Source organism: Lepidochelys olivacea (assembly GCF_965140295.1).
Source record: "Lepidochelys olivacea isolate rLepOli2 genome assembly, chromosome: 4".
NCBI lineage: Eukaryota > Metazoa > Chordata > Testudines > Cheloniidae > Lepidochelys > Lepidochelys olivacea.
This window is the reverse complement of record NC_140414.1, coordinates 69,454,072-69,479,727: the sequence shown is the minus strand read 5'-3', so window position 1 is coordinate 69,479,727 and position 25,656 is coordinate 69,454,072. Positions and strand designations below refer to the sequence as shown.

Here is a 25,656-nt window from a genome sequence, read left to right as displayed (position 1 = left end):
TCTGGCTCAGCAAGACAGGGTGCTGGAGTCCCAAACTGGCAGAAGTAGTCTTGGCACATCGGGTGGCAGTCCCAAGGGGGTTTCTGTGATCCAACCCGTCACAAGTGTAATGTAAATTCAGGAAGTGAATATGTCCACTCTTTGTCAGCATGGCTTTCTTGCTTGCAATGTAATGTGTGTGAGTGTGAGTGTGTTCTTTCTTCTGGATGTTCTACACTATGGACTTATAGTATAGACTAAACTGAATTTAAGGTACTTGATCTTTATTATAAATCTTGTGGTGTTATCATAGCTATTCCATAATTATCTTTGCTTTTTGTATCAAAAGTTCAAATCAGAAGATAAAACTGGAAAATACATCAAGATAGACAAAGACTTGCTTCTCTTCCTAGCAAATGAGTGATGAGTTGGCTGTATTTATCTTAAGCAAACATCTATGTTGGTCTGCTCTACAGTATATTTAATTTTTCTACAGTTCCATTAACTTTGACTATTTATTTAGCCTCAACAGTATTTAAGTTTCACTTAAAAGAGGCCCTCAGGATATATGTACTAGAAATGAATTTAAAAAAAGTCTTTATTAGCTTACCACAGTTGTCTTCATCAGCCTGGTTCCCACAGTCATCCACACCATTACAGTGAAGAAGTTGAGGCAAACACTTTGTTATATTGCCACAAGGGAAATATCCAAGAGGGCATATGACTTCATGTCTAAAATCCTGATTTTCCAAAGTACAATGGATAACTAATAAAAAACAAAACAAAGAATATGCTTTCTTCACACATATGCTTTCTCCTTAGCTGAATTATGCAGTTGTATTTTAATGTGAACCTCCAAATTAGTACACATATTAGTTTGTTTTGTGTGTAATTGTAATACTCTACCACCAATGTTAACGGAGGAGGAAATATTCATGTGTCACAAGGTAATTAAAATTACAGAGAAATTTCTTCCCCCCAACAGCCTAGGGCATACTGAAAACACTAGGAAGAGTACAAGCAAAAAGTGTCCTAGAGCCCCTATCTAAAAGGATAGTCTCCTGTTGTGCTGGACATTAATTTGTTGTAGCAATACACCAGATGAGCTGTGTAGATATGGAAAGCATTAATTTGTGCTGGAACTTCTGCCCCAATAGAAATAAATTAAAGATGCAAGTCAGACTTGGGTTTTATCTAATTTATACCAGGTAAAAAGTGATTATTATAGACAAATGATCAGAGAGCAAAAATATCAAAAGAACAGGACAATGACAAGGCTTGGCTAAATGATAAATAAGAGGTGATATAAATATAGTATTTGAAAGCCGTAAACTGTTTAGTTCCCTTTGGATTGTAGGCCCCCAGCCTTGACATATCAGCTGTGTTGTCTGGCTGTAGAACCTTCCCAATTAATGGCCCAGTCATTAATCCTTTACCTCTCTTCAAGTTGTTTATCCAGAGATGGCTTATCTCTGACCATTATTTTAGTGGCTGATTGCTCTTCCTAGCAGACCCTTGTGAGTTAATTCCATGTAATTAGACAGAATGATATCAAGCAGATAAACTGAGGTACAAATAATATTAATAAAAAACAATAAAGATCTTCCCCATGTTATCCACAGATAGCAAAAGTAAAATCAGGAAAAGACAAACTATGAAAGTGTTCCAGGCAAACCAATAACATCGCTAAGAAAACTCATCCAGAAGGTTGAGGAACATAGAAATTCTACATAATGTTAAGAAACATTAAACATCACTAATATTGTGTCCTGTATATAAACAGTAGTGCTAAATTGATTAACTTTTCATAAGTTAGCTGAATACTTGTGGTAGAAGGAGTTTTAGTTAATAGAAAGTGAGAGTGTGCTCTGGTATTTTGTTCTGTAAGGACCACATACAAGGGAAACTTCAGCCGTAGCTACAAAGATAAGGGAGAGTCTCCCAGGGAAAATAAGATGCAAAAGATCCATCTCTTAACTTTACATATATATTTCAAACATATAGCCTGGTGCTTCAAACTGGCAGGGTCCTCTAGCATAGGAGTTGATCCTGTGCCCACTGAAGTCAACGGTAAAACTCCCATTGATTTCAACGTGGCACACAGAGCCAGATTTTCAAAGGTATTGAGGCACCTAAAGATGCAGATAGGCACTGTTAGAGGCTAGCTGGCCCTTTAAGAGGAGTTAGGCTCAGTCTCACCTGCAACAGGTCAATCACCCTCCCAGCTGGTCCTAACTGACTAGGGATCAGAGGGTCTGGTCTGTTATTGGGTCCATCTGGGGAGAGATCGTAGGGTTATTATAAAAAGTTTGGGCAAGCTCAGCCAAAGGGCGGGTGACAGAATGGTGGCTGCTTGCTCTGTGAGGTCCAGACAGGTTGGGAGTGAAGAAAGGGCAGATCTCTAGAGCAGAAGTGGAAGTGCCTGGTGGAAAGCAGCAGGTAGAAGACTAGTATGTCTCGTGTTTCATCTGGGACTTTGATTAGTCTGGGAGAGAAATGAACCCTGGAGGAACAGAAGATCCTTGGGTTTCTGCTACTGTGGGACTCTGGGAGGGGGAAAAAGCTTCAGAGTCAGCACTCTGGTAAGAGTGGGAGAGGCCCAAGAGTTTGAATGGAAGGTGCAAGAGGGTCTTGTTAACATTTTACTTTAGGCTGCTGAGGAAGGTTGTATTTAATTTGGGGACTGAGTAGCATGAAAGGGGTGTGAATTGTGAAAGTGACTCACATAGAGGCCTGAACCATATAAATCCATGAGAGAGATGGAAAGCCCTTCTGAGGGGAAACTGCGGCAAGGATGTGTCAGGCCCACCTCATGCCATAGGCATGATGGTCTGAAGGCAGCAACCCTGGTACAGACACCTAACGGAATTTTCAAAAGCACCTAATGTCAGCCCCACCACCACCCTCCCATCTGGAAATCCATACAGAATCAGATGTTAGTATACATTTAAAAATGTGTAATCAGTGAAATAAACGCTGCTGATTTGAGTGTGATGCTAAAATGTTTGTTTGTAATATATGCACGTGTACTATGCAAATTTTAATCACCAACAACTCTTATTTTGAAATGAATTTCATTAAATGTCAAATGCATTTGTCCTAGTTTGTCATTTGTCAAATGCATTTGTCCAGGCTGCCAACTGGATGGGACTCCGCTTCAATGCCAGGAAGTGTGCATCCTTGCATAACGATGGTAGAAGAAGGGATTCGGTCCAGGCGATGTCTTTTCAGATCGAGGATGAATCTATGATCTTCCTGGAGGACGGGCAAGCGTACCAACATCTTGGCACACCCACAGGTTTCCACATCCAGCAGACACCTAAGGATACCATCGTTGAGATCCTACGAGATGTGGCCAGGATCAACTCCTCCCTAGTGGCACCATGGCAGAAGATCAATGCCTTGAACACCTTCCTGATCCCCCATATTTCATTCATCCTGAGGGGATCTGCTGTGGCAAAGGTACCTCTGAACAAGGCAGACAACACCATTAGGTAGCTGGTGAAGACATGGATGTTTCTTCCCCAGAGAGCCATCAATGAACTGGTGTACATCTCGCACAGGCAGGGCGGTGCCAATGCCCTTGTATGGGTGATCTGTGTGATGTTGTGGTGATCATTCACACCTTTCGCCTTCTGACGTGCCTGGACGCCATGGTGAGGAACATCCCAGAAAGTGCTATGTGGGATGTCATCAAAAAGCAAATTGCCAGGACTCCCTCCAACCAAAATGTCACCGCCTACCTGAGTGGTTTGCTGGAAGGTGAATTTGGAGGAGACGGGAGAGATATTGCTTCACTCTGGACTCGTGCCCGCAATGCTACGCAATGACTGGAGAAGCGTATTGGCTGCTGCTGGACGTGGTGTGACGAACGCCAGGAACTGGGAGTCCTGGTGCCACAGGTGAAGAACACAGACCACACAATCCTTACTCTGAGAGCTAGAACCATTCTGGAGAGGACCCTGAAGTATGCCATCTGCTGCCAGTATGTGGAAAACCTGAAGCGGAAGCCAGACCAGGGCAAGGTGTTCAAGGTGGCGTGCAAGTGGGATGCCAGCAACCCCTTCCACCCCAAAGGCAGCTTCACCCAACTTGCTGACTGGAGGTTCATCCACAGGGTCTGACTCAACTGCATTCCGCTGAACAGAGCCATCCGCCATGGGAATCAGGACAAGCGATGTAGGAAGTGTGGCTACGCCAATGAGATGCTACCCCATGTCCTGTGTAGCTGCAAGCCCCATTCCAGAGCTGGCAGCTGCAACACACCATCCAAGATCGCCTGGTCAGAGGCATCCCACCACCCGTAGGGAAGGTTGCCATGAACTCCACTATCCCCAGAACCGACAGTCAGCTGCGACCGGACATGATCATTACCAATGAGGACTGGGAAAAGATCATCATGGTGGACGTCACAGTGCCCTTTGGGAACAGGACCCCAGCCTTCCACGATGCCTGAGCTCGAAAGGTGGAGAAATACACTCCTCTGGCCGACACCTTTAGAGCAAGGGTTACCAGGTTCCACCTTCCTATAACCAGAGTATATATATACACACATTGACGTAGTCTAAACCTATTCCTTTCCTTGGACTTGGCTTTATGGGTAAATCAAATTGCAACAAAGCACAGCCCAAAGCCTAAATGTTCCCCCAAGTCTGGCTGTTTGTAGAATATTCATGCAAGACCTCTTCTGTTCCATTCACTTATTTCTCCTCCTTTACCAGAGAGAAGCTCCAACCACCTTGCTACAATCAACCTCTTTTTTGAGAGTGCACATTGCAGTTGCTGTCCATGCATTTAATTTTCAATTTATACTTTCAAAACAAACCATCCAATTCTCTTATTTCATGACAAGGATATTTAATCCAATGAAGAATATTGTTTAATTATGAAACACTGGTGCCTTGCAGCATTTGAAATACTCTGCATAATCTTCACTAGCTCTGTTGCATTGCTTGCTCAGATAGTACTGCCGCTTCTGAAATACGTGATCATTTTGCTGGGCTAGTTACATAACACAAGGAGCAAATTTTGTATTCACCTTTTCCTGGATATCATGCATTTACTTCTTTGGGGCATTTCATTCCTGTTCTCAGTCTCATCCTAGATTAGGAGTAAAATTTTAAAAAGCACCTATGATTTAGGAGCCCAAGCCCCATTTTCAAAAGCAACTTAGATGCCTAGGAGCATAGGTCTTATTAAACGTCACTTAAGATAATTCTGAAAATTTCCCCCTAAATCGTTTTACTTTAAACATGGTCTTAAAAAGCCAAGACTACACTCACAGCTACTTCAAAATTAGAATATCAGAGCAATATTGTCCTCTCACTTCTACACCACAGATCTGAGAATCCAATGTTCTGCTCTTCTTGTATGCACAGAACTCTCATTACTGCACATATAGAGAAAGTCTATTGGAGCTGACCTTCATTATGTGGCTCTGATGGGATAATTTCACCTTAATGTATAACTGTCAAACTTACTTAAATGTTCAAAGAGCAGCCCGAGTTAAGTCCCTGTTTCCTAGATATGTTCAGATAATCTTATATTTTGTTTCTTGTTGTCCCCATTAATGTTTTATTCAGAGGATAAATTCACTGTTCATTAACCTTCTCCGGTGCTCTGGGCTCAGATTCAGAATGCTGTACTTCAGCCTTGCTCCAAATTGCCCTCACCAACCCCAGTATTGCTTCAGAATTCAGCACACAAACAACATGTCAGGTACTATATGTGCAGTACCTGAGTGTTTAAAGCCACAGCCAGCAAAAAATGTAAGCAGCTAGCCAACTGGAGTTTGTCCAGATGGAGTAAATTGCAGGATCCGGAGCCTGAGTGACTGGTGAGCTATCAAACACTTTTCCTGAACATGTTCATTTGGTTGAAAACCTAAATTTCAGCCAAAACCAGTTTTAAGAGAATATTTTCAACTAACCCCAATTCAGTCCTTTCTTTCTCAAACCTTGGGCCACCTGGCCCATAGGTTAATATGTCATTGCTGTAGGTCCAGATGAATTGCAATGGAATTTTAGAAATGTGAATATAGGACGATATGAAAGTGTACCTGGAAAAGCTAGAAGAAGCTAAGTTTTACATTTGGCAAACTTTGGAGAAAAAGACAAATACACCTCTACCCCGATATAAAGCGACCTGATATAACACGAATTTGGATATAACGCGGTAAAGCAGCGCTCCGGCGGGGCGGCGCTGCGTCCTCCGGTGGATCAAAGCAAGTTCAATATAACGCAGTTTCACCTATAAGGCGGTAAGATTTTTTGGCTCCTGTCAAGGTTCCTTCCCCACTCTGAACGCTAAGGTACGGATGTGGGGACCTGCATGAAAACCTCCTAAACTTACTTTTACTAGCTTAGGTTAAAACTTCCCCAAGGTACACACTATTTTACCCTTTGCCCTTGGACTTTCACTGCCACCACCAAATGTCTAAACACCGGTATTATTATTATTAGGAAAGAGCCCGTTTGGAAACGTCTTTCCCCCCCAAAATCCTCCCTTACCTTTACACCCCTTTTCCTGGGGAAGGTTTGATAAAAATCCTCACCAATTTGCATATGTGACCACAGACCCAAACCCTTGGATCTTAAGAACAATGAAAAAAGCATTCAGTTTCTTAAAAGAAGAAAAAGTAAAAAAGAATCACCTCTGTAAAATCAGGATGGTAAATACCTTACAGGGTAATTAGATTCAAAACATAGAGAATCCCTCTGGGCAAAACCTTAAGTTACAAAAAGACACAAAAACAGGAATATCCATTCTATTCAGCACAGCTTATTTTCACAAACAGAATCTAATGCATACCTAGCTAGATTAATTACTAAGTTCTAAGACTCCATTCCTGTTCTGTCCCTGGCAAAAGCATCACAGACAGACCCAGACCCTTTGTTTCTCCCCCCCTCCAGCTTTGAAAGTATCTTTTCTCCTCATTGGTCATTGTGGTCAGATGCCAGCGAGGTTATCCTAGCTTCTTAACTCTTTAAGGTGAAAGGGTTTTTCCTCTGGCCAGGAGGGATTTTAAAGGTGTTTACCCTTCCCTTTATATTTATGACAGCTCCCAAGGACAGCATTATATCGGGGTAGAGGTGTACCTTGAATGGAGGCAGCTCTTTGAAATTCCATTTAACATTTGATGTTTGAGATTTGGGAGCTCTACAAAAGCACCATGCCTGCTGTTTTGACAATCTTACATTAAATATTGTACTTCGGTTAATATAGTGTCTGGAACACAAAAATAATCATGTTTTGCTGTACATATATATCCATTATTGTTTCCCCTTTTTGACCTGAGCAGCTCCTCATTTAGGAGGAAAAATTAGTGATAGGTATTTTTTGGGGGTGCAATCTTTTGTTTATTTATAAAGATTGTACAAAATCCTGTGTCTCTGACCACAGAAGGAATCAAATAGTAGGAAACAGCTTCTTTTGCTCAAGCACCAAGAACACTCTTTTCAGCCTGCATCCTTGACCCAAAATCCTCCCCCTCTTCTGAGGCCAAACACTCTGCTTGCAGCTGCTTTTTCAGCTGTCTGTGTTTCTCTCTGTGTTCTGCCTTCCCTCACACACATATACCTCGTAAAAATACTCTGCAAAAACTCCTTGGTTGGTTTCCATACTCCTTTTGTCCTAGGTGCAGGCTTAGCCTTACAGTTACGTTAACTGAAGGGTAGATTCACACCTATCAATCTCAATGAGGTTTTAACTCACCCCATAAGAGTATCATCCAGCTCATAAGAGTATATTATGGCGGTGTCAATTTCAAGTTCCATAGGTAAGGCTGAGTTGAATTTTGCATTATGTATGAAGAATATAGTATAGTCTCCCCAGAATTACAGCACTTGCCCCTTTGACTATAGAAATAATTTGTACAGGATTTGCAAATAAATCTATTAATTAGTATAGAAATTAACATTAAACAAAAATATTAATCCCGAAACTACTGGTAATTAGTGGATTTACTTCTTGTGACTCTTTGGGAATCTGTCTACATGAATTTATGAATTCCAGTTGGATTTTATGAACTCTGTATGTTTATAGACTTACTGGTGTCTTTCACTGGATCCTTGCATCATCCCTGGGCGTCTGTCCCTGAATAGAGCAGCGACACAAGGTGGGTAAGGTAATATCTTTTATTGTTGGTGAGAGAGACTCTTATCCACTGGGTTGGAAGCTGAAGCCCATAGAGGATTAGAGAATGGAAAAACCCTGGGAATAGGCCAGAAGTGAGAAATGTGTTAGAATCTGCTATTAAAATGGAGACTCTCTCAAGAAAGTGGGAAGAAAGCAGAATAGAATCAGAAGGCAAGACTGGTCAGGAGGAAAAGGGGTGCAGAAAAATACTGGACTCCTTGGAAGACACTAAGACTCTAAGGATGCTAAAGATTGGTAAGAAAACTGAGTCAGGATTTTGCATGCAGGTGTTTATTGTTCTATCGCTCTTTATCTCTCTTATGTACTGTCTGTCTATGGATAAAGTTTAGAAATACAGTAGAAACTCAGAGTTACGAGCCCCTCAGGAATGAAGGTTTTTCGGAACTCTGAAATGTTTGTAACTCTGAACAAAATGTTGTTCTTTCAGAAAGTTTACAACTGAACACTGACTTAATACAGCTTTGAAACTTTACTACACAGAAGAAAAATGCTTTTAACCATCTTAATTTAAATGAAACAAGCACAGAAACAGTGCCCTTACCTTGCCAAATTTTTTTTTTAAAAAAAAGTTTCCCCTTTTTTTTTTTAGTAGTTTACATTTAACACGATACTGAACTGTATTTGGGGTGGGGTTTTTTTTTTGGTTTTTGTTTTATTTGTCTCTGCTGCTGCTTGATTATGTACTTCTGGATCCAAATGAGGTGCATGGTTGACAGGTCAGTTCGTAATTCTGAGGTTCTACTGTATCTTTGCAAAGTCTCTGTGTTACTTGCTTTAACGATCACAAAGTCCCCAGAGGGTGAAATGGTAATCAAGAGTACCCACACAGATAAAGGTCAGGAGTGGAGGAGTGTGAGCTACTGAGGAGACTGGGGAGGTTAGCACTTGTCTTGAGGTTTAATGCAGCTCCGCTCCACATCCAAAGAAGAGATATGAGCACTGGTGTCTGTATTCTGGGATTGTGCCTGAAAGACCAGACACAGAGCTAGCGTTGGGATGTTGTCCAGACTCAACAAACTTAGAAGGATGTGGGATCCAAGGTTTGGGCCTAATAGAGCACTGGTGATCATCCTTTACTCAGCTGTAACATTTGTAAATTCTACAAAAATTCATTCTATAACTGAATAACAGAGACTCTTCAAACAGGAAATTCAAAGTCCAGGTTAAACTTCAAAGAAATCTAAACATGTAACAGTTAGAGCACCAAAACAATGTTAACTCTGTCCTGTAAAGACACCAGAGGAAAAAGAAAAAAAGTGAATGTATCTTTAGAAAATTAATTTAATCTTATCTGAGAGTACTAACATTAAAATGCTTTAATCACAACCTTATGGTGATTGCATTGCATGGTATTACTACAGGGCAGAGTTGTTTGGCTGCCCTAAATATGCATTTCCGTACATTAGCATATTTGGATTTCTTTTAAGTTTTAATTTTAACTCCGAATTTTCTGGCATTACATATGTACTTGGTTTTGGAATAACTACAATATTCCTGTAATATATTTACCCTAAAGTACTCTGAACCTTCAATTTTAATTCAGTTTTTGTCTGGGAATGAGTAGATATCCTTTAAATGTATTATTCATTCAGGCAAGTTTAGCTGGTCTTATCACTGCCCTGTCTTAATTTACCTAATCTTGCAATTCTGCACAAGAGGGTGCATGATTCTATTAAATTAACTGCTCTAGTTCACTTCATTATAGCTATCAAAGGACTGTTCTATATTGTTGTTAAACCAAGAACAAGGGAAACATATTTAATTTTAGTCATTTTTATTGTGAATTAATTAGTTATTTTTGTAATCTCATATTTATATCAAGCTTCAAAAGGTAGCTCTCTTGTTTTATAGGTTGTCTCTCATTCACAGCCCATCCAGGATAGAACAGCTCACCTTTGCTTCTTAGTCCTATGGCCCAAAATTGAACTGTTAAATCCCAGGAAACCCTATAATGTAAAAGGAGTACCATCAGGGAACCATATAAATTAACTTTAACAATCTGATCAATATGGCTTTGATTAATATTTTCAAATAGTTGAGATTCATAATGTGTAAAGTTGGGCCAAGAGTGTATATGTCACATATATTTGGCAGAAATGGCCAAATTTTCAAAGGTGTCCTCAAATTTATCCACAAGTTTTGTGGATAAGACAGATGTGTGTCTAAAGCCTGCATGTGCACTCACAAATCAGGTAGACAGAAAGTTAAAAGAGAAGAAGGAAGAAGAAGAAAAAAAAGGACTATAATAATGAGGGACACAAGTACCTAGATACGTAAGAAGAAAGGAGTGAAAAAATGTAGACAAGGAAAATTTATTCAAGGCCTTAGCTGTGAGGACAAGATGTCTGAACTTGATGTGGAAGGTAAATATATACCCGAGCAAGACTTGGTTTTCTCTAGCACTTTTCATCCATGTATTTTGTTAGTAAAATGGTACAGAGCAATAAGATAGTGTAAATGCTACATAGATTGCCCTCTTAAGTCACATGCAGTTTAGCTCTGTGATCACCCTGCATGGATAAAACTATTTCTTCACAATGTCCACAGTGGATTTTGGAGCTTATATTTTCTATACATCTGGCATCAAGTAAATGGAAAATAGGTGAATTGTTATTTATACATAGGACATCCCAGACATGAACAAACATCTTGCCTGCAATGTACATCCCATCTCACATGAGAAAAGACTAACGTACTCAACTAAATATTCATGGCCCTGCACAACTGTACTCTTGCCTACATCTTTGTTCTCTTGCCTCTTACTCTGTCTTTTGCTGCCTATGCAAACATGATTAAAACAGGGCTTCCCTCAGCCAAAGTGGAGTTACAATGCCTGGATTGCTTCAGCCAAATACCAGAGATAAAGAGGGAACCTCAGTTGGTTCTCTTCTTAGCTTCATCCTTTTTCCTTCAGATTCTTCCTCTCTGACTCACACTTCCAGATTCAGTTCCCAAATCTATACAATATTCCCTGCTAATTGTTCATTATGGATAAATGAATTAATTCTAAACAGCTGGCCTACCCATGCTCCTTTGACATCCTTGTCAGGACAGGAAATCCTGGTGCTTCTTCTAGCTCAGTGGTTCTCAATCTGTTTATCATTATGGGCTACATATGTGGCCCACATAACACATACTACCTGTATGGCCCTGAGGATGTCACATGGGCCGCAGCTGTGTGCTGATTGGGACACAGGTTAAGAACCATTGCTCTAGCTGGATGGAGGGAGACAGCCAACCCTTTTCCTGCTGAACTCCGAATGATGGGGCAAATTTAGCACAGGGACAGAGAGGAGGCAGCTTGTGCTTTTCTTATTCAGAGACAGCTAGTTGCTTGGTTTGCCTCGTGCAATGGATGCAAAATCCCTGGGGTGCAAGCCTGTTTTTGCCACACCTTCCCATGCTCCTATTTGTATTACTCCCATTTAAAGAGGAGAAAATGGAATGAGAGAATGCATATGGGCAAGCCATGTGAAGAGTGTACCTGAGAGAACTAACATATGTTTAGCTGTTGAACTAAAAAGATGCAACTCTTTCACTACGTTTGCAAGACATTACTTGGGCTTTATTCTGCTTACAGCCTAGTGCTCCATGTCAAAGTATGCTTAGGAGATGTTTCGTGTTTGGTTTCGCTATGTCCATCTTCTCTCTCTCATACACTAGAGGAGTGGTAAATTCACATGGCTTTTTGTCATTTCTCTAAAGCAAATGAATATGAATTCAAACATAGGCTACAAAAACAGCACAAGCTGACTAAATGCCAAGAGTCCTGAGCAGTGAAATTAATCCAAACAGTGTGATTCACTGCTTGGTATTCAATACCACATCAGCTTCAAGCACATTATTATACTCATATAAAGGAACAACAAAGTAGTAGGGAAAAGGTTTTTAATTCTTATATTTTTAACAAATAAAGCTCAACCTCATTGAACTAAATGAATGAATTCAAAATGAACCTCAAATCCTGTTGGCATTAGGCTGAAAGCCAGCAGATCATGTTCTTTCTTCCAAAGTAGCGGTCTAGCTTTTGAAAGTGGCAGCCCTTTTGAAAGTGCAGAGGCTTGAGAAAACCCAGCTGCTAGTTCCATAAAGGGGCCTTTCTGAAAAACATGAACTGATGAGTGAGGAGAGAAGCAGGGTGGTGGTACTGGAAAAGCCATTACAGCTTTTTCAACACTGTAAGTACAAGTGGCAATAGCTGTTGAACATACAAAGGATTCGAATGAACGTTGTGACCTTGCAACAGCCTGCAATACTTTGCTGATGACAGGCTTGTCAGTGATCGACTAGGGAATTTTTGAGGTGAGAGGATATTATTTATGACAATGCTGAAAACAGTCTCTCCCAGTTCCTAAGATTAACAACAAGACCTGAGCAAATAGTGCAACAAATTATTCACAAATCATTCAAATTTCAAAACAAATTCATGGTGTCATAGTTGATGCCTGATGAAGAGTTGGAAGCATGAGAATCTGTGTATCCAAGAGCAGAAGATAGAAATGCCAGAAGCTGGAGAATCACCAGGGGTCAGCAAGAGAGTCTGCTGAGAGAGGAAACTGAGGCAGGGTCAGGGTCCAATGAAGGCTCAGATAAAACCCTGTCACAGTTACTTTTATGTCTAATCAGAACAGCTCAGCTTTCCAATTACAAACATCCAATACCCAAAGCAATACTCAAAATGAAGAGTTTGTGGGCAGTTCACAGAAGAGTCAAAACAAGAGAAAAAAACAATAACTGAACAATTTTAACCAATAAACATGGACAGCATGATCTGTTCAGACAACATGGGAACAGAAAAAAAAAAGTTAAATTGTTTTTGGTGTGAATAGTTCACACCGCTCTAGTACCAGGTTTATGTAGTTGAGAGCAGCTGGTGATTTGGACAGTGAATAGCTCTGGTCTGCTGTTTAAACTGAAATATAGTAATTCAGGCCAGACAGCATAGGTCCTGCTTAGGTTTTAGATTTGTTCCAGACAAGACACTAGCTGTGAATTACTTAAGCCATAATTCACATCTTGTATATGTTTGATTGCTTAATTACATAGTTACATTATCATTTACAGGTAATGAAGTTCTTTAAGTGTTCTTTGCAAACTGAACATATGACATGAAACTGAAATAAAAAAGCACAGGTTGGATTTATTTTGATAGCTGCACTGTGGCACATTTAAAAAAATATGTCTTATGTGTTGATTGGACATAATCAACAAGATGGCCCTTATTCTAAATTCATCCATTTTACAGTAGTTTAACTATTGACTTCAGGGGAGTTATTCCTGATTTACAACAATATAAGTGGGTTCAGAATCAAGCCCAATAAGTGCATTTATCTGAAGTTATCATATGTATACAGCTTTATGTACTGAAATAAGCACAACTCTGTATTTTTTTTAATTGAATGAAACTCCAAATATAGGCACCCAAATGTGTAAGTGATGCCATATTATACAATTTATTATTAGTAATAAGTTATAAAAATATTGGATATTGTTAAACAAAAACTTATGCAACACCAGTAACTTCCCATCTGCAAAGTCTCTACAATTGAACTATTAAGCCTTTGAATTCCTCAAACGAACGAAAAACTATGTTCACTGTATTAAAAATGTGCCAGGATGCTAACCTTTGCATTCAGAAGAGGTGCCTCTCAAGCCTTGGCATAGAGCTTGTATTTAATAAACGTTGTCTTCCCAACAATGTACTAATTTGTTCAAATAGAATGTCACTATGTTAAGCTATTAAAATTATTTTTAAACCAAAATGTTCTTGGCCAATATTCATTTTAACTTCATCAATTCCTGTGGGAAAATAATTTCTGTAATATTTTTTAGTACCTGACTTTCTACTCTACTAGTTAAACGCTTTGCTATTGCTTTACACAAATGTTTCCCAGAGGTAGCAATACAACTTTAAGATGTGCAGTAAGACATGTATTTTAGCAACGTTTGCTTGATTTTTGCTTTCTTCTGACACTATGTAATCGGGGTGTGACAAGCCGGGTGAAAATTTTCAAGGCTTTGTTGACAGATATTTGTTTTCTTGACTAGACGGAAATTTTCTCCACAATTAAAAACATTTTTGGGTTTTCACTGAATTTTTAAAAAACTATTTAATAACCTGAAAATTTTAATTTTTATGTAAATGAAAAAGATCATTTCCATTGACAATTTTTCTGCCAGGAGCAGGGGCAGTCCTTTTCCAATAAAGTTGAGGTGGGGGTTAGATTCACAAAAGGTTTACCCCTTTTACATGGAAAGGTCCATGTAAATAACTGCTTCTTAGAGCAGCTTGTCATGGAACCCATAAGAGGAGAGGTAATTCTTGATTTAGTCCTAAGTGGAGCACAGGATCTGGTCCAAGAGGTGAATATAGCTGGATTGTTTGGTAATAGTGACCATAATATAATTAAATTTAACATCCCTGTGGTGGGGAAAACACTACAACAGCCCAGCACTGTAGCATTTAATTTCAGAAAGGGGAACTACACAAAAATGAGGAGGTTAGTTAAACAGAAATTAAAAGGTACGGTGCCACAGTGAAAGCCCTGCAAACTCATGGAAACTTTTTAAAGACATCATAATAGAGGCTCAAATGTATACCCCAAATTAAAAAACGTAGTAAGAGAACCAAAAACGTGCTACCATGGCTAAACAACAAAGTAAAAGAAGCAGTGAGAGGCAAAATGGCATCCTTTAAAAAGTGGAAGTTAAATCCTAGTGAGGAAAATTGAACAGAGCATAAACCCTGGCAAACGAAATGTAAAAATATAATTAGGAAAACCAAAAAAAGAATTTGAAGAATAGCTAGCCAAAGATTCAAAAAGTAATAGCAATTTTTTTTTAAGTACATCAGAAGCAGGAAGCCTGCTAAACAACCAGTGTGGCCACTGGATGATCAAGGTGCTAAAGGAGAACTCAAGGACAATAAGGCCATTGAGGAGAAACTAAATGAATTCTTTGCATTGGTCTTCATGGCTAAGGATGTGAAGGAGACTCCCAAACCTGAGCCATTCTTTTTAGGTGGCAAGCCGGAGGAACTGTCACAGATTGGGGCATCATTAGAGGAGGTTTTGGGACAAATTGATAAACTACACAGTAATAAGTCACCAGGACCAGATGGTATTCACCCAAGAGTTCTGAAGGAACTTAGATGTGAAATTGCACGACTACTAACTGTAGTCTGTAACCTATCATTTAAATCAGCTTCTGTACGAAATGACTGGAGGACAGCTAATGGGACACCAATTTTTAAAAAGGGCTCCAGAAGTAATCCCGGCAATTACATGCTGGTTAGCCTGACTTCAGTACCAGGCAAACTGGTTGAAAGCATAGTAAAGAACAAAATTGTCAGACACATAGATGAACATAATTTGTTGCGGAAGAGTCAACATGGTTTTTGTAAAGGGAAATCATGCCTTACCAATCTACTAAAATTCTTTGAGAGGGTCAACAAGCATATGGACAAGAGGGATCCAGTGGATATAGTGTACTTAGATTTTCAGAAAGCCTTTGACAAGATCCCTCAGCAAAGACTCTTAAGCAAAGCTGTCATGGGATAAGAGGGAAGGTCCTCTCATGGACTGGTAACTGGTTAAAAGATAGGAAACAAAGGGTAGGAATAAATAGTCAGTTTTCAGAAGGGAGAGAGGTAAATAGTGGTGTCCACAGGGGTCTGTACTGGGACCAGTTCTATTCAATATATTCATAAATGATCTGGAAAAAAGGGTAAACAGTGAGGTGGCAAAATTTGTAGATGATACAAAATTGCTCAAGATAGTGAAGTTACAGGCAGACTGCAAAGAGCTACAAAAGGATTTCAAAAACTGGGTGACTGGGCAACAAAATGGCATATGAAATTCAATGTTGATAAATGCAAAGTAATGCACATTGGAAAACATAATCCCAATTATACATATAAAATGATGGGGTCTAAATTAACTATTACCACTCAAGAAAGAGATCTTGGAGTCATGGATAGTTCTCTGAAAACATCCACTCAATGTGCAGCAGCAGTCAAAAAAGTAACCACAATGTTGGGAATCATTAAGAAAGAGATAGATAAGAAGACAGAAAATATCATATTGACTCTATATTAATCGATGGTACATCCACATCTTGAATACTGAGTGCAAATGTGGTCGCCCCATCTCAAAAAAGATAATTTGGAATTGGAAAATGTTCAGCAAAGGGCACCAAAAATGATTAGGAGTATGGAACGGCTGCTATATGAGGAGAGATTAATAAGCCTGGGACTTTTCAACTTGGAAAAGAGATGACTAAGGGGGGATATGATAGAGGTCTATAAAATCATGACTAGTGTGGAAAAAGTAAATAAGGAAGTGCTATTTACTACTTCTCATAACACAAGAACTAGGGGTCACCAAATGAATTTAATAGGCAGCAGGTTTAAAACAAACAAAAGGAAGTATTTCTTCACACAATGCTCAGTCAGTCTGTGGAACTCCTTGCCAGAGGATGTTGTAAAGGCCAATGAGGTTCACATATATAGCCAAATATAGTGCTCTTTCTTGTACAAGAGGACAGGAAATACTTCACAGGTCACTCTTATGGTGTGCCTCTTCCAAAAGTCCCTCCCCATTCTACCTCATGGTATGTCTACACTGCAATCAAAGGTGTGATTGTAGCTCATGTAGGCACACCCATATTAGTGTTAATCTAGCTAGCATGGCTAAAAACAGAAGTGAAGATGTAGCAGGATGGACTGCAGCATTGGCTAGCAAGGTGAATATTTGCCGGTGAGAGTCTGTGTTGCCATGTTTTTTTACGGCTATCTTTAGTCACAGTAGCCAGGGTATATATTTCTGTCGCTGATGAAAGACCTAAAGATTACAAACTGGAAGAGTGCCTGAAGAGATCACGGGGGTACTGACTTCTCTCTTAGAGTATGTCTACGCTGCAGTTGAAGGTGTGATTGCAGCTCAGGTGAAGTATATCCATGCTAGCATTAATCTAGCTAGCACGGCTAAAGATAGCAGTGAAGACATGGGTGCACAGGCCCCAGCACAGGTTGTACAAGCCTGTCCAGAACCCCAGATACATAGTTGTGTTGCTAACCCATACCACAGTACATGTTGCTGGGTCTTCACTTGTTTTTTAGCCCTGCCAACTAGAGCTATGCCTACTTGAGCTACAATTGCACCTTTAATTGCAGTGTAGACATGCACTAAGAGAGGAGTCAGTGCACCAATACTCTCTTCAGGCACTCTTCCTCCATTCTTCAGGAAACAGAAACCATGTAACTTAGCGGCCAATCACCCAGCTTGAATAGTGAACTCTGAAGATCAAGTTTCAGAGTAACAGCCGTGTTAGTCTGTATTCGCAAAAAGAAAAGGAGTACTTATGGCACCTTAGAGACTAACCAATTTATTTGAATTTATTTGAGCATAAGCTTTCGTGAGCTACAGCTCACTTCATCGGATGAAGTGAGCTGTAGCTCATGAAAACTTATGCTCAAATAAATTGGTTAGTCTCTAAGGTGCCACAAGTACTCCTTTTCTTTCTGAAGATCAATAATTTGAAGCCAAGTATCAGAGGGGTAGCCGTGTAGTCTGTATCCACATAAACAACAAGGAGTCCAGTGGCACCTTTAAAGGCTATCCTATTTATTTGGGCATAAGCTTTTGTGGTAAAAAACACCACTTCTTCAGATGCATCTTTTTTTCACTCCACGCATCTGAAGAAGTAGATATTTTTTTACCCACGAAAGCTCATGCCCAAATAAATCTGTTAGTCTTTAAGGTACCACCGGACTCCTAATAATTTGAAGGAGAACTTGTTATGAACATTCATAAATAAAATGTGCAGATAAGGATCAACTGTTCTTCTTCCTCTCGTGTCCTTGTCACAAATTAGATATTTTTCCAGCAATGGTTGTTGATCAAGTGTTGATCAACTATAAATAAGGCTAAGATTTTGTCATGGTTATTTTTAGTAAAAGTCATGGACAGGTCACGGGCAGTAAACAAAAATTCATGGAAGCTGTCACCTGTCTGTGACTTTTGCTGCTGTGGCTCCATGGTTTCCCCTGCCACCATGGTGGCTGGGACCTGTGGGGTTTCCCCCTCTGCCCACGGCAGCTGGGAGCTTCAGGGTGACCATATTTCCTAAAGAGAAAACGGGACACCCCCAGCCACTTGCCCAAGGTGTTTCCTCCCCCCCAACCCCATCCAAGCTGTTGCCGGAACCCTGTGGAGGGCCCCCTCAGGAGTCTGTCACCTCTCATCACTGCTGTCGCCTGTCCCTGGAACCCTACCAGGGCCCCGCTGGCTGCCAGCTCCAGAGTTCGGCAGCCCCTGGGGCTGAAGCAGAGAATGTCATGGAGGTCTCTGGAAGTCACGGATTCCGTGCCATAAACATAGCCTTAACTATAAATAAACAAACAAATTCATGCTTATGAGTAAGATTAAGATTTTGTCACTGTTATTTTCAGTAAAAGTCACGGACAGGTCACAGGAAATAAACAAGACTTCATGGAAGCCTGTGATCTGTCCGTGACTTTTACTAAAAATAATGGGGTGAGGGGGGCTGACTGAAGCCAAAGTGTGGGGGAAGAGAGCCTGCCCCCGCTGCATGGGAGGGTGTCCAGCATGCTCCAGGGCCCCTGCCACAGCTCCAGTGGCTCAGAGCTCCAAGGTCCCCCCATTGCCTGATGGTTCCAGGTTCCCCTGCCGCATAGGGGCTGAAGTGGAAAATGTCATAGAGGTTTCTGAAAGACACAAAATCCATGTGGACAAAAAAGGGCTAAAGAATAAGAATAAATTTTCGTATATGGGAGTGGATCTGTCTATTTGTTCATAGCAATGACAGCTGGTGGTGAATGTCCTTTAGTTCAATCTTTCACATATGTCTACATATACGCTCTTGATCTCCTCTAGAGCATTCTGCTTCTTTCCACTGAACAAGATAAGGCAACAATCTTTTCAAGGTGTCACAGGCTTGTTCCTTTACTAAACCAACAAGAAGATCCAGCACTCTTTGGTTAAAACAACTATTCAAAGAAACAGAAAACATAATTTGAAAGGAAAGTAACACCCTGCATGATCTTTGATGAAGGACAGGATAGAGTCAACCCTATATATTTCCAAATAAACTGTCCAAGGATATTTACTTTTATAAACTTTAATTTATGGCTGTTTTAGCAGTGAAAGTGTGCTGGATCTTTTTGTTCTACTAGTGGTTTAATAAATGGCCCTCCTAACATTGGAACTTCATTTATTAACTTTAATGACTATATCTATGGAGTTGCAATTAGAGTACTCTCTTCCTGCTTTTTGCCTTTAAAAATGCACTAAGTAATTCAGGTGAAAATAAATTCTGGAACCCAGAATAGGAAAAAAGTAATTTTTGAGTGTTATTCATTTATGGGGCTTGATCCACCCCTGCTCCAATGGGGCAGCTACATCAGCAGCGACATTAACTCAGGGCAGGGTAGGTGGTTGTAACAGGTTGCACCAGGGAAGCTGTTTTAATGATCCGAGGAACTCTACACCACCATAATCCTTGGGGATGCATTAAATCTTCATATCTGTAAGATATTTTGTCCCTGCACGGCTGGTTTCTCCTACATTCTGGGCTGTTCTTTGACTTTAGGCCCTTCTCAACATCCATACGAGCACTGTGAATTATGCTTAGAATTTCTGATCTCACATTGTGTAGTATTATGACAAGGTGGCCTTTGTTCAGAATCCCATCATATGTAACAATTTCACCTCTATAGTACCATTATGTTTTATTATTTGGTGGTGCCTGGGCTTTTTGTGTTGGCCATCTCTCTAGTATTATACTCTCTCCATCCGTAGCACTGAGTAATCCTGTACTCATTTGAATGTCAAGTTTTGTTTCAGTAATGGGTGGTACTTGAATCAGACATACTTCAAACTTCTTTTCCTGCAGCTCTTTGCTTTCACTATTTATAAATATTCTTGAGCATATTCATTAGAAGCTCCAACATAAAATTCACCTTTGTTCATTTTTTTCCAGTGTCACAAACCTATCTGTTGTAGAGCCTTGTTTTGCAAATTGATCAAATGGCTCAAAAACAACTCTTTCTGCATCAGAGCATATAGTCCTCCACCAGAGCATATGTCCATGAGCATATGTATTTTGATTTGGTATTTCTTTGCAATTTGTACTGAAAGTGAATGGTTGCTTTTATTGAATGCTGCTGCTGTACCTCCTGTGTGGGAAACCTTTGCATTGTGTTCAATTGCCTTCACGTATATTGCAGATAAATATGGTGTTTGCCCCAAGTTTACTTTTGTGTTCCGCCTTAGAAGGCATTTTTAATCAGATGCACTTCCTTTTTGTCACTGCTCACTAATACTTCAATTTGGGGAGGACAATTTTCACCAGCCCAGCAAATGTCAACAGTCGTGTGCAAAATGAAGTCTCTCTCTCACACAATAACATTACTTTGACAGTCAACTCTACTACAGATAATTTGGTCTCTAATTAACCCATCTGTATGCTGGATCCATACCACCAGAGGATTCTCCTTGGTCCATGCCAGACACATCAGTTCTTTGGCCAGAAACTGCAAGCAATGCAGTTCAAAGTGGACACATGGCACATCATCAGAGATCTGATGCCCATCTTTTAATTTGTCAAAGCCCCAATATGTAGTACAATGGTCCTGCTTCCTAATGGGAAATTTTGCCACTGACTTTCATAGAAGTAGGATTTGGCTCAATGTATAACAAAAACTCAGAATAAAGGATACAGATGAAAGAATAATGCAAAGCAGCTTAAAATAATGTTGGATAATTTCTTTTGCTTTAGAACATGCTCTATTATCTCTGCCTTATGAAACAGAATTTCTAATGAAATGTTTCATATAAAGAGTCTTGAAGTTTAAATCTCCTTAGTGTGATAGATATGCTTGCTTTGATCTGATTAGCTCTTGGAAATCCCCAAGGCTCCGGGCTGCTGGCCCCGTGCTGCCCGGGGTCCCTATGGAGAGCTCTGTCCACCATTAGGGAATTTTCCCCTCCCTGAGAATCCCCTGTAACATTTCATGAACCCCAGTTTGGGAACCACTGGGATAGAGAGTGCATGGAAAGAACCAGGGTTACAACAACAGTAAAAGATAAGTCATCTTTTCCTTCTTGTCACACCTTTCGAGCTACTATAGTGCCTTTCTTTTTTTTTGATAGTTGATATACTAGTAGTTTGAGACTGTAAATAGTCAAAGACTGTCAAGAGGGAGTGGAGGTTTGTAATGGAAATCTAACAAAAAAAAAAAGTCTTAAGGAAGGATTTAAAGGAGGAGAGTGAGGTAGCACAGTGAATAGAATTGTGTATGCCGTTATCTGTCTGGTGGATAACAATTTGGACAGGTCAGCCAACAGTGATTTTAGCAGGACCAATGGTTCTTCGGGCTTTTTTTTTTTTTTTTTTTTAGAGAAACACTGGAGGATCTGGGACTGGAAAGAACAACCCCCAAACAAACTCCTGAATACCTGCAAAAAGAAAAGGAGTACTTGTGGCACCTTAGAGACTAACCAATTTATTTGAGCATAAGCTTTCGTGAGTTACAGCTCACTTCATCGGATGCATACCGTGGAAAATACAGAAGATGTTTTTATACACACAGACCATGAAATACCTGCACTTACTCTTACTATCTGGTGGTCCTGACAGTGACTAAACAGACTCTAAATGAACAAAGTAAAATTAAGAAAATACTGAAAGTTAAAATAAGTTTGGGAGAAATTTAATATACAGAGTAATTCATGTGCAAAACAGAGGCTGCAACGGTGTGTGTGTGTGTGGGGGGGGGCCAGGGGGAGAAAGTATATTAAAATTGTAGACACTTAGAGGGGAAAAACATTACAGAGGACCAAAACAATATAAGTGGATTAATAAACATAGATGGGCCATATGATCTTCCTTGTAACCAAAATGATGTTACTATGGTACACATTAAAAAGACAAGGTGGGTGAGGTAATATCTTTTAATGGACCAACTTTGAAGCTTGTCTCTCACCAACAGAAGTTGGTCCAATCAGAGATATTACCTCACCCACCTTGTCTCTCTAATATCCTGGGATCAACATGGCTATAACAACTCTTCATATGTTACCTACTGTGAGTCAATAAACGCCTCAAGTTAATTGACATTATAGTTAGGCTTGACAGAATTCTATTTTTTATATAATTTTGATGGATAATATTGATTTTTTTTTTAGATTTTTTTAATTTAAATTTTCAGTTACAGGAAATTAAGGGGGTAGGTCAGAAATTTTTAATGACAGCAGACAATCAGATTCAAAAAGTTAAAGCTTTATAACTGTTAAAACACCAGTTGTTAACATCACATGTCAAAATATACAAAGTAAATATCCTTACATCAAACTCTAAGTTCTTAAGCAGCAGTTTACTTTCTTTGCCTATTTGTAAATTTCCGGTATTACTGATGGAAATATTCTTTAGTGGGTTTGTACGTGTATTGTGAAATCAACATTTGGCAATTTCAATCTAACCCTTCCAAGGCTAATTATACTACTGTAAGACTTGTAATCATATAAACTGTCCTGATTTGCACTTGTATAGCTGTACATTTTAATGTATTGCAATATCAATTAGAAAATGTTCACTTTAGAAGTAAATATATTTTAACTGATAGTAGAAACAATTTAAACAATAATTTGCATAGACTTGTCTTGTGTATATTTTTTTTTAATTTCTTCCTTGTTGTTTTGAGCTTAAAACAATAATGTGGAACAATAATTTGAAGTCTATTTTATTTTTTAATTTTTAAACTAAACTTATTGGGTGACTGACCATATAATAAGATTTTATTAAATCAGACTTTGCTCATAGACTAGTCAAGATCACATTATATACAATTATGGTCTGTATCCCTCCAGGAATGATATCACACGAGATCAATACTGAATTTCTTGCATACCTAAAGTTCAGATATTATGATGATATAATCTGTAAGGGCCTGAGGAGACATGGCGTTGTCCAGTGAAAACAGGTGTTTGACTTAGGAGACCTGGATTCTACTCCTAGCTGTACCACTGAACTACTGGACGGCCTTGGGCAAGTCACTTCACCTCCGTGTGCCTTTTTCTGGGCAGGTGGGGCTCGTCAGCCATGGAAGATAGTCCACCTAGAAGAATGAAAACTCTGATCTCAAACCAAGATCAATAGGCCTGACTAGCTGGTTTGCAAAAGTTGTGTCAATCACAGGCGCTATATGGGTCTTCACTAGTGACACTGGCTAATGGGACAAGGTGAATGCCAAGCAAGCAAGCAGTCTGTAAGGGCTTGATCCAAAGCAAGCTGCAGGCAACAGGAGTTTTTCCACTGACATCAATGGCCTTTAGATCCCCAGGCTACATAACCCCAGGAATGACATCACAAAAGGTCTATATTGCAATTCATTTCTTACATACCCTAAACTCCCACTGAAGTCAATGGGAACTTAGCATATTGAGTAGTATCTTACCCCTAAGTGGTCACACTATCTGCAGAAAGGATTGATTTAAATGGAACAGCATGAGGAGTAAAACACAGCTAAATATAAGTGAAGGTGGCAGAATCTAACCTTACGTGATGATGACATTTTAGTACGTCAAGCATTTTGCTAAATCATTTTGTTTACAAAATATTTAAATTTAGTTTCAGTGACTATAGAATTCAATAGTAGTTCAAATTTTATATAAGAAATATGTATTTATTAAGGAATGGAGAAACTAAGAAGAAAATCTAATATCTTGATCAATAAATAGAAAAACATATTCAAATATTACAGTACACATTCTTACTACCAGTTTGACAGTGTTTTCTTATGGCAAGGAGAGAACAATGGCAAGTTAATTCAGAGGGCTCACAAACCCTTTGGATTTATAAAATAGTCTAATGTCCCTAAGAAACTTTTTCTATTTCCAATTACTTCTAAAGACATGAATAAGGTCACATAAAAATTGTAAATCTATGGGGGCAGCTTTGCCCAAGTGGGTGGGTGTGCAGCAGTTTAAAATAGAATATACAAATGAAATGAAAAAACAGCCATTAAAAACAAAGTGTGACACAGAGATCACAGAAGGTCAGCTGAAAAACCATCATAAAATTATTAGCATTTCAAGGAAACACTGAAATTAAAATCCATTTTGATCTTTTCATGGAAGGCTGTTGACAATGTTGAATATGAGTGAGAATTATGGATGTCTAAACAGAGATTTGCCTTTGAACATTTTTATTATTGTTTGAGTGCTAACACGGTATAGTACATTAAGCTAAGAAACTAACGATATCTAAAATATGGATTACATTGGACTTTTGAAATTAACCTTTATGTTACAGGAGTCTCCATTAAGTATTTACAGCAAGTAAAGACATACCGCTGGAGACATTCATTACAAACCCAAACCCCAACCCCTTCCTTCAATACTTAAACACTGTCACTTATTTTTGAATTTCATTCTGTCTAATTCCTGTTAATATAAACCATCAAAAGAATAAGTGCAAAAACATTTGATACAATTCTAGCCCTGTTTGCAGCTAGCTAGACTGATAGTAAATTACAGTATATTATAATGCCAGAAATCCATCAAAGAACATGAGCTGTCACAAAGGATTGTTAAACTAAAGTGCAGAATCATATGCATATTTATTTTAAAAATCTGCTATTGAAGTTTATCACATATCTGTTTTGCAAAATACTAAATAATATAAAAATGTTAGGTGTACTTACAATTTGTTCCAAAAATCAAGAATATGTGGAACCAGCAGGCAGATGTCATTTCTCTCACACAGCAATAGAGTTAATAAAAGTGAGCGTATATTGTCTCCTAAATAGCACGCAAACCACAGTGATTGCTGTATGTTCTATTTCTGACTGCCACCTTCAGCAGAATACAAAGCAAGCTTCCTTCCCTTTCTTTGCTCCCTCACTTACTCTCCTTGCAGTCTCTCTCCCTCACTCTCCCCCAAGCAGTGATAGGGGGAAAAGTTTCAGAGAACATACAGTCTCTTCTTGTTTACACTAAGGATCTTGTTTCTGTGTCCTGTGATAGACTAAGGCTGGTGTGGGTGCATTGACAGATATTTCCCTGATTAAAGCCATTACACAGAATAATCAGCACTCTAGATAATCATCAATGGAACTAGGGACTTTTTAATATTGTTATTGGGAAAGTATTAAAGGAAAATGAGTTCATTTAAATTAATCCCTTCTAAATTAAACATTTGTTACAGTTTGGATAAAAGATTAGAGGTTTTTCTGGTAAGGGGATCTCCTATTAGGAAGTCAATGATTAGTTAAAGTATAGTAATATAAACAGAATTTATTTCCTGTAACACCACATAATTTACTAAAAAGAAGAGTTTATATTAACAACAATAATTAAGTACTGGTTTTGTATCTTTACCAATGCTAAACTAAATTACTTGCAAGGGTGAAGAAAACAGTCCCCTTCAACCATTTTTTTACAGAGGAATTAACATTGCCACAGCTCCTAGAATGTATTTTCCTGCTATAGTAATTGCTTT

At 39.1% G+C, this 25,656-nt stretch overlaps 1 protein-coding gene across 4 annotated transcripts in view; it reads right to left on the bottom strand.

Annotated features, from left to right (window-relative positions):
- The window catches only part of RXFP1 (relaxin family peptide receptor 1), a 91,914-nt gene extending 66,713 nt beyond the window's left edge, over positions 1 to 25,201 (bottom strand). For 2 of the 4 annotated variants that reach the window (XM_084626370.1, XM_084626371.1), the window contains exons 1-2: positions 24,860 to 25,201; positions 590 to 745 (exon numbers count right to left, since the gene is read on the bottom strand). In XM_084626370.1, coding sequence (XP_084482496.1) covers positions 590 to 745; positions 24,860 to 24,908 — 205 coding nt within the window. In that variant the 5' untranslated portion in view covers positions 24,909 to 25,201. The remainder of the gene's footprint in view (positions 1 to 589; positions 746 to 24,859) is intronic. The other 2 variants (XM_084626373.1, XM_084626372.1) reach the window with 2 other exon arrangements.
- Between the last annotated feature and the right edge of the window lie 455 nt (positions 25,202 to 25,656).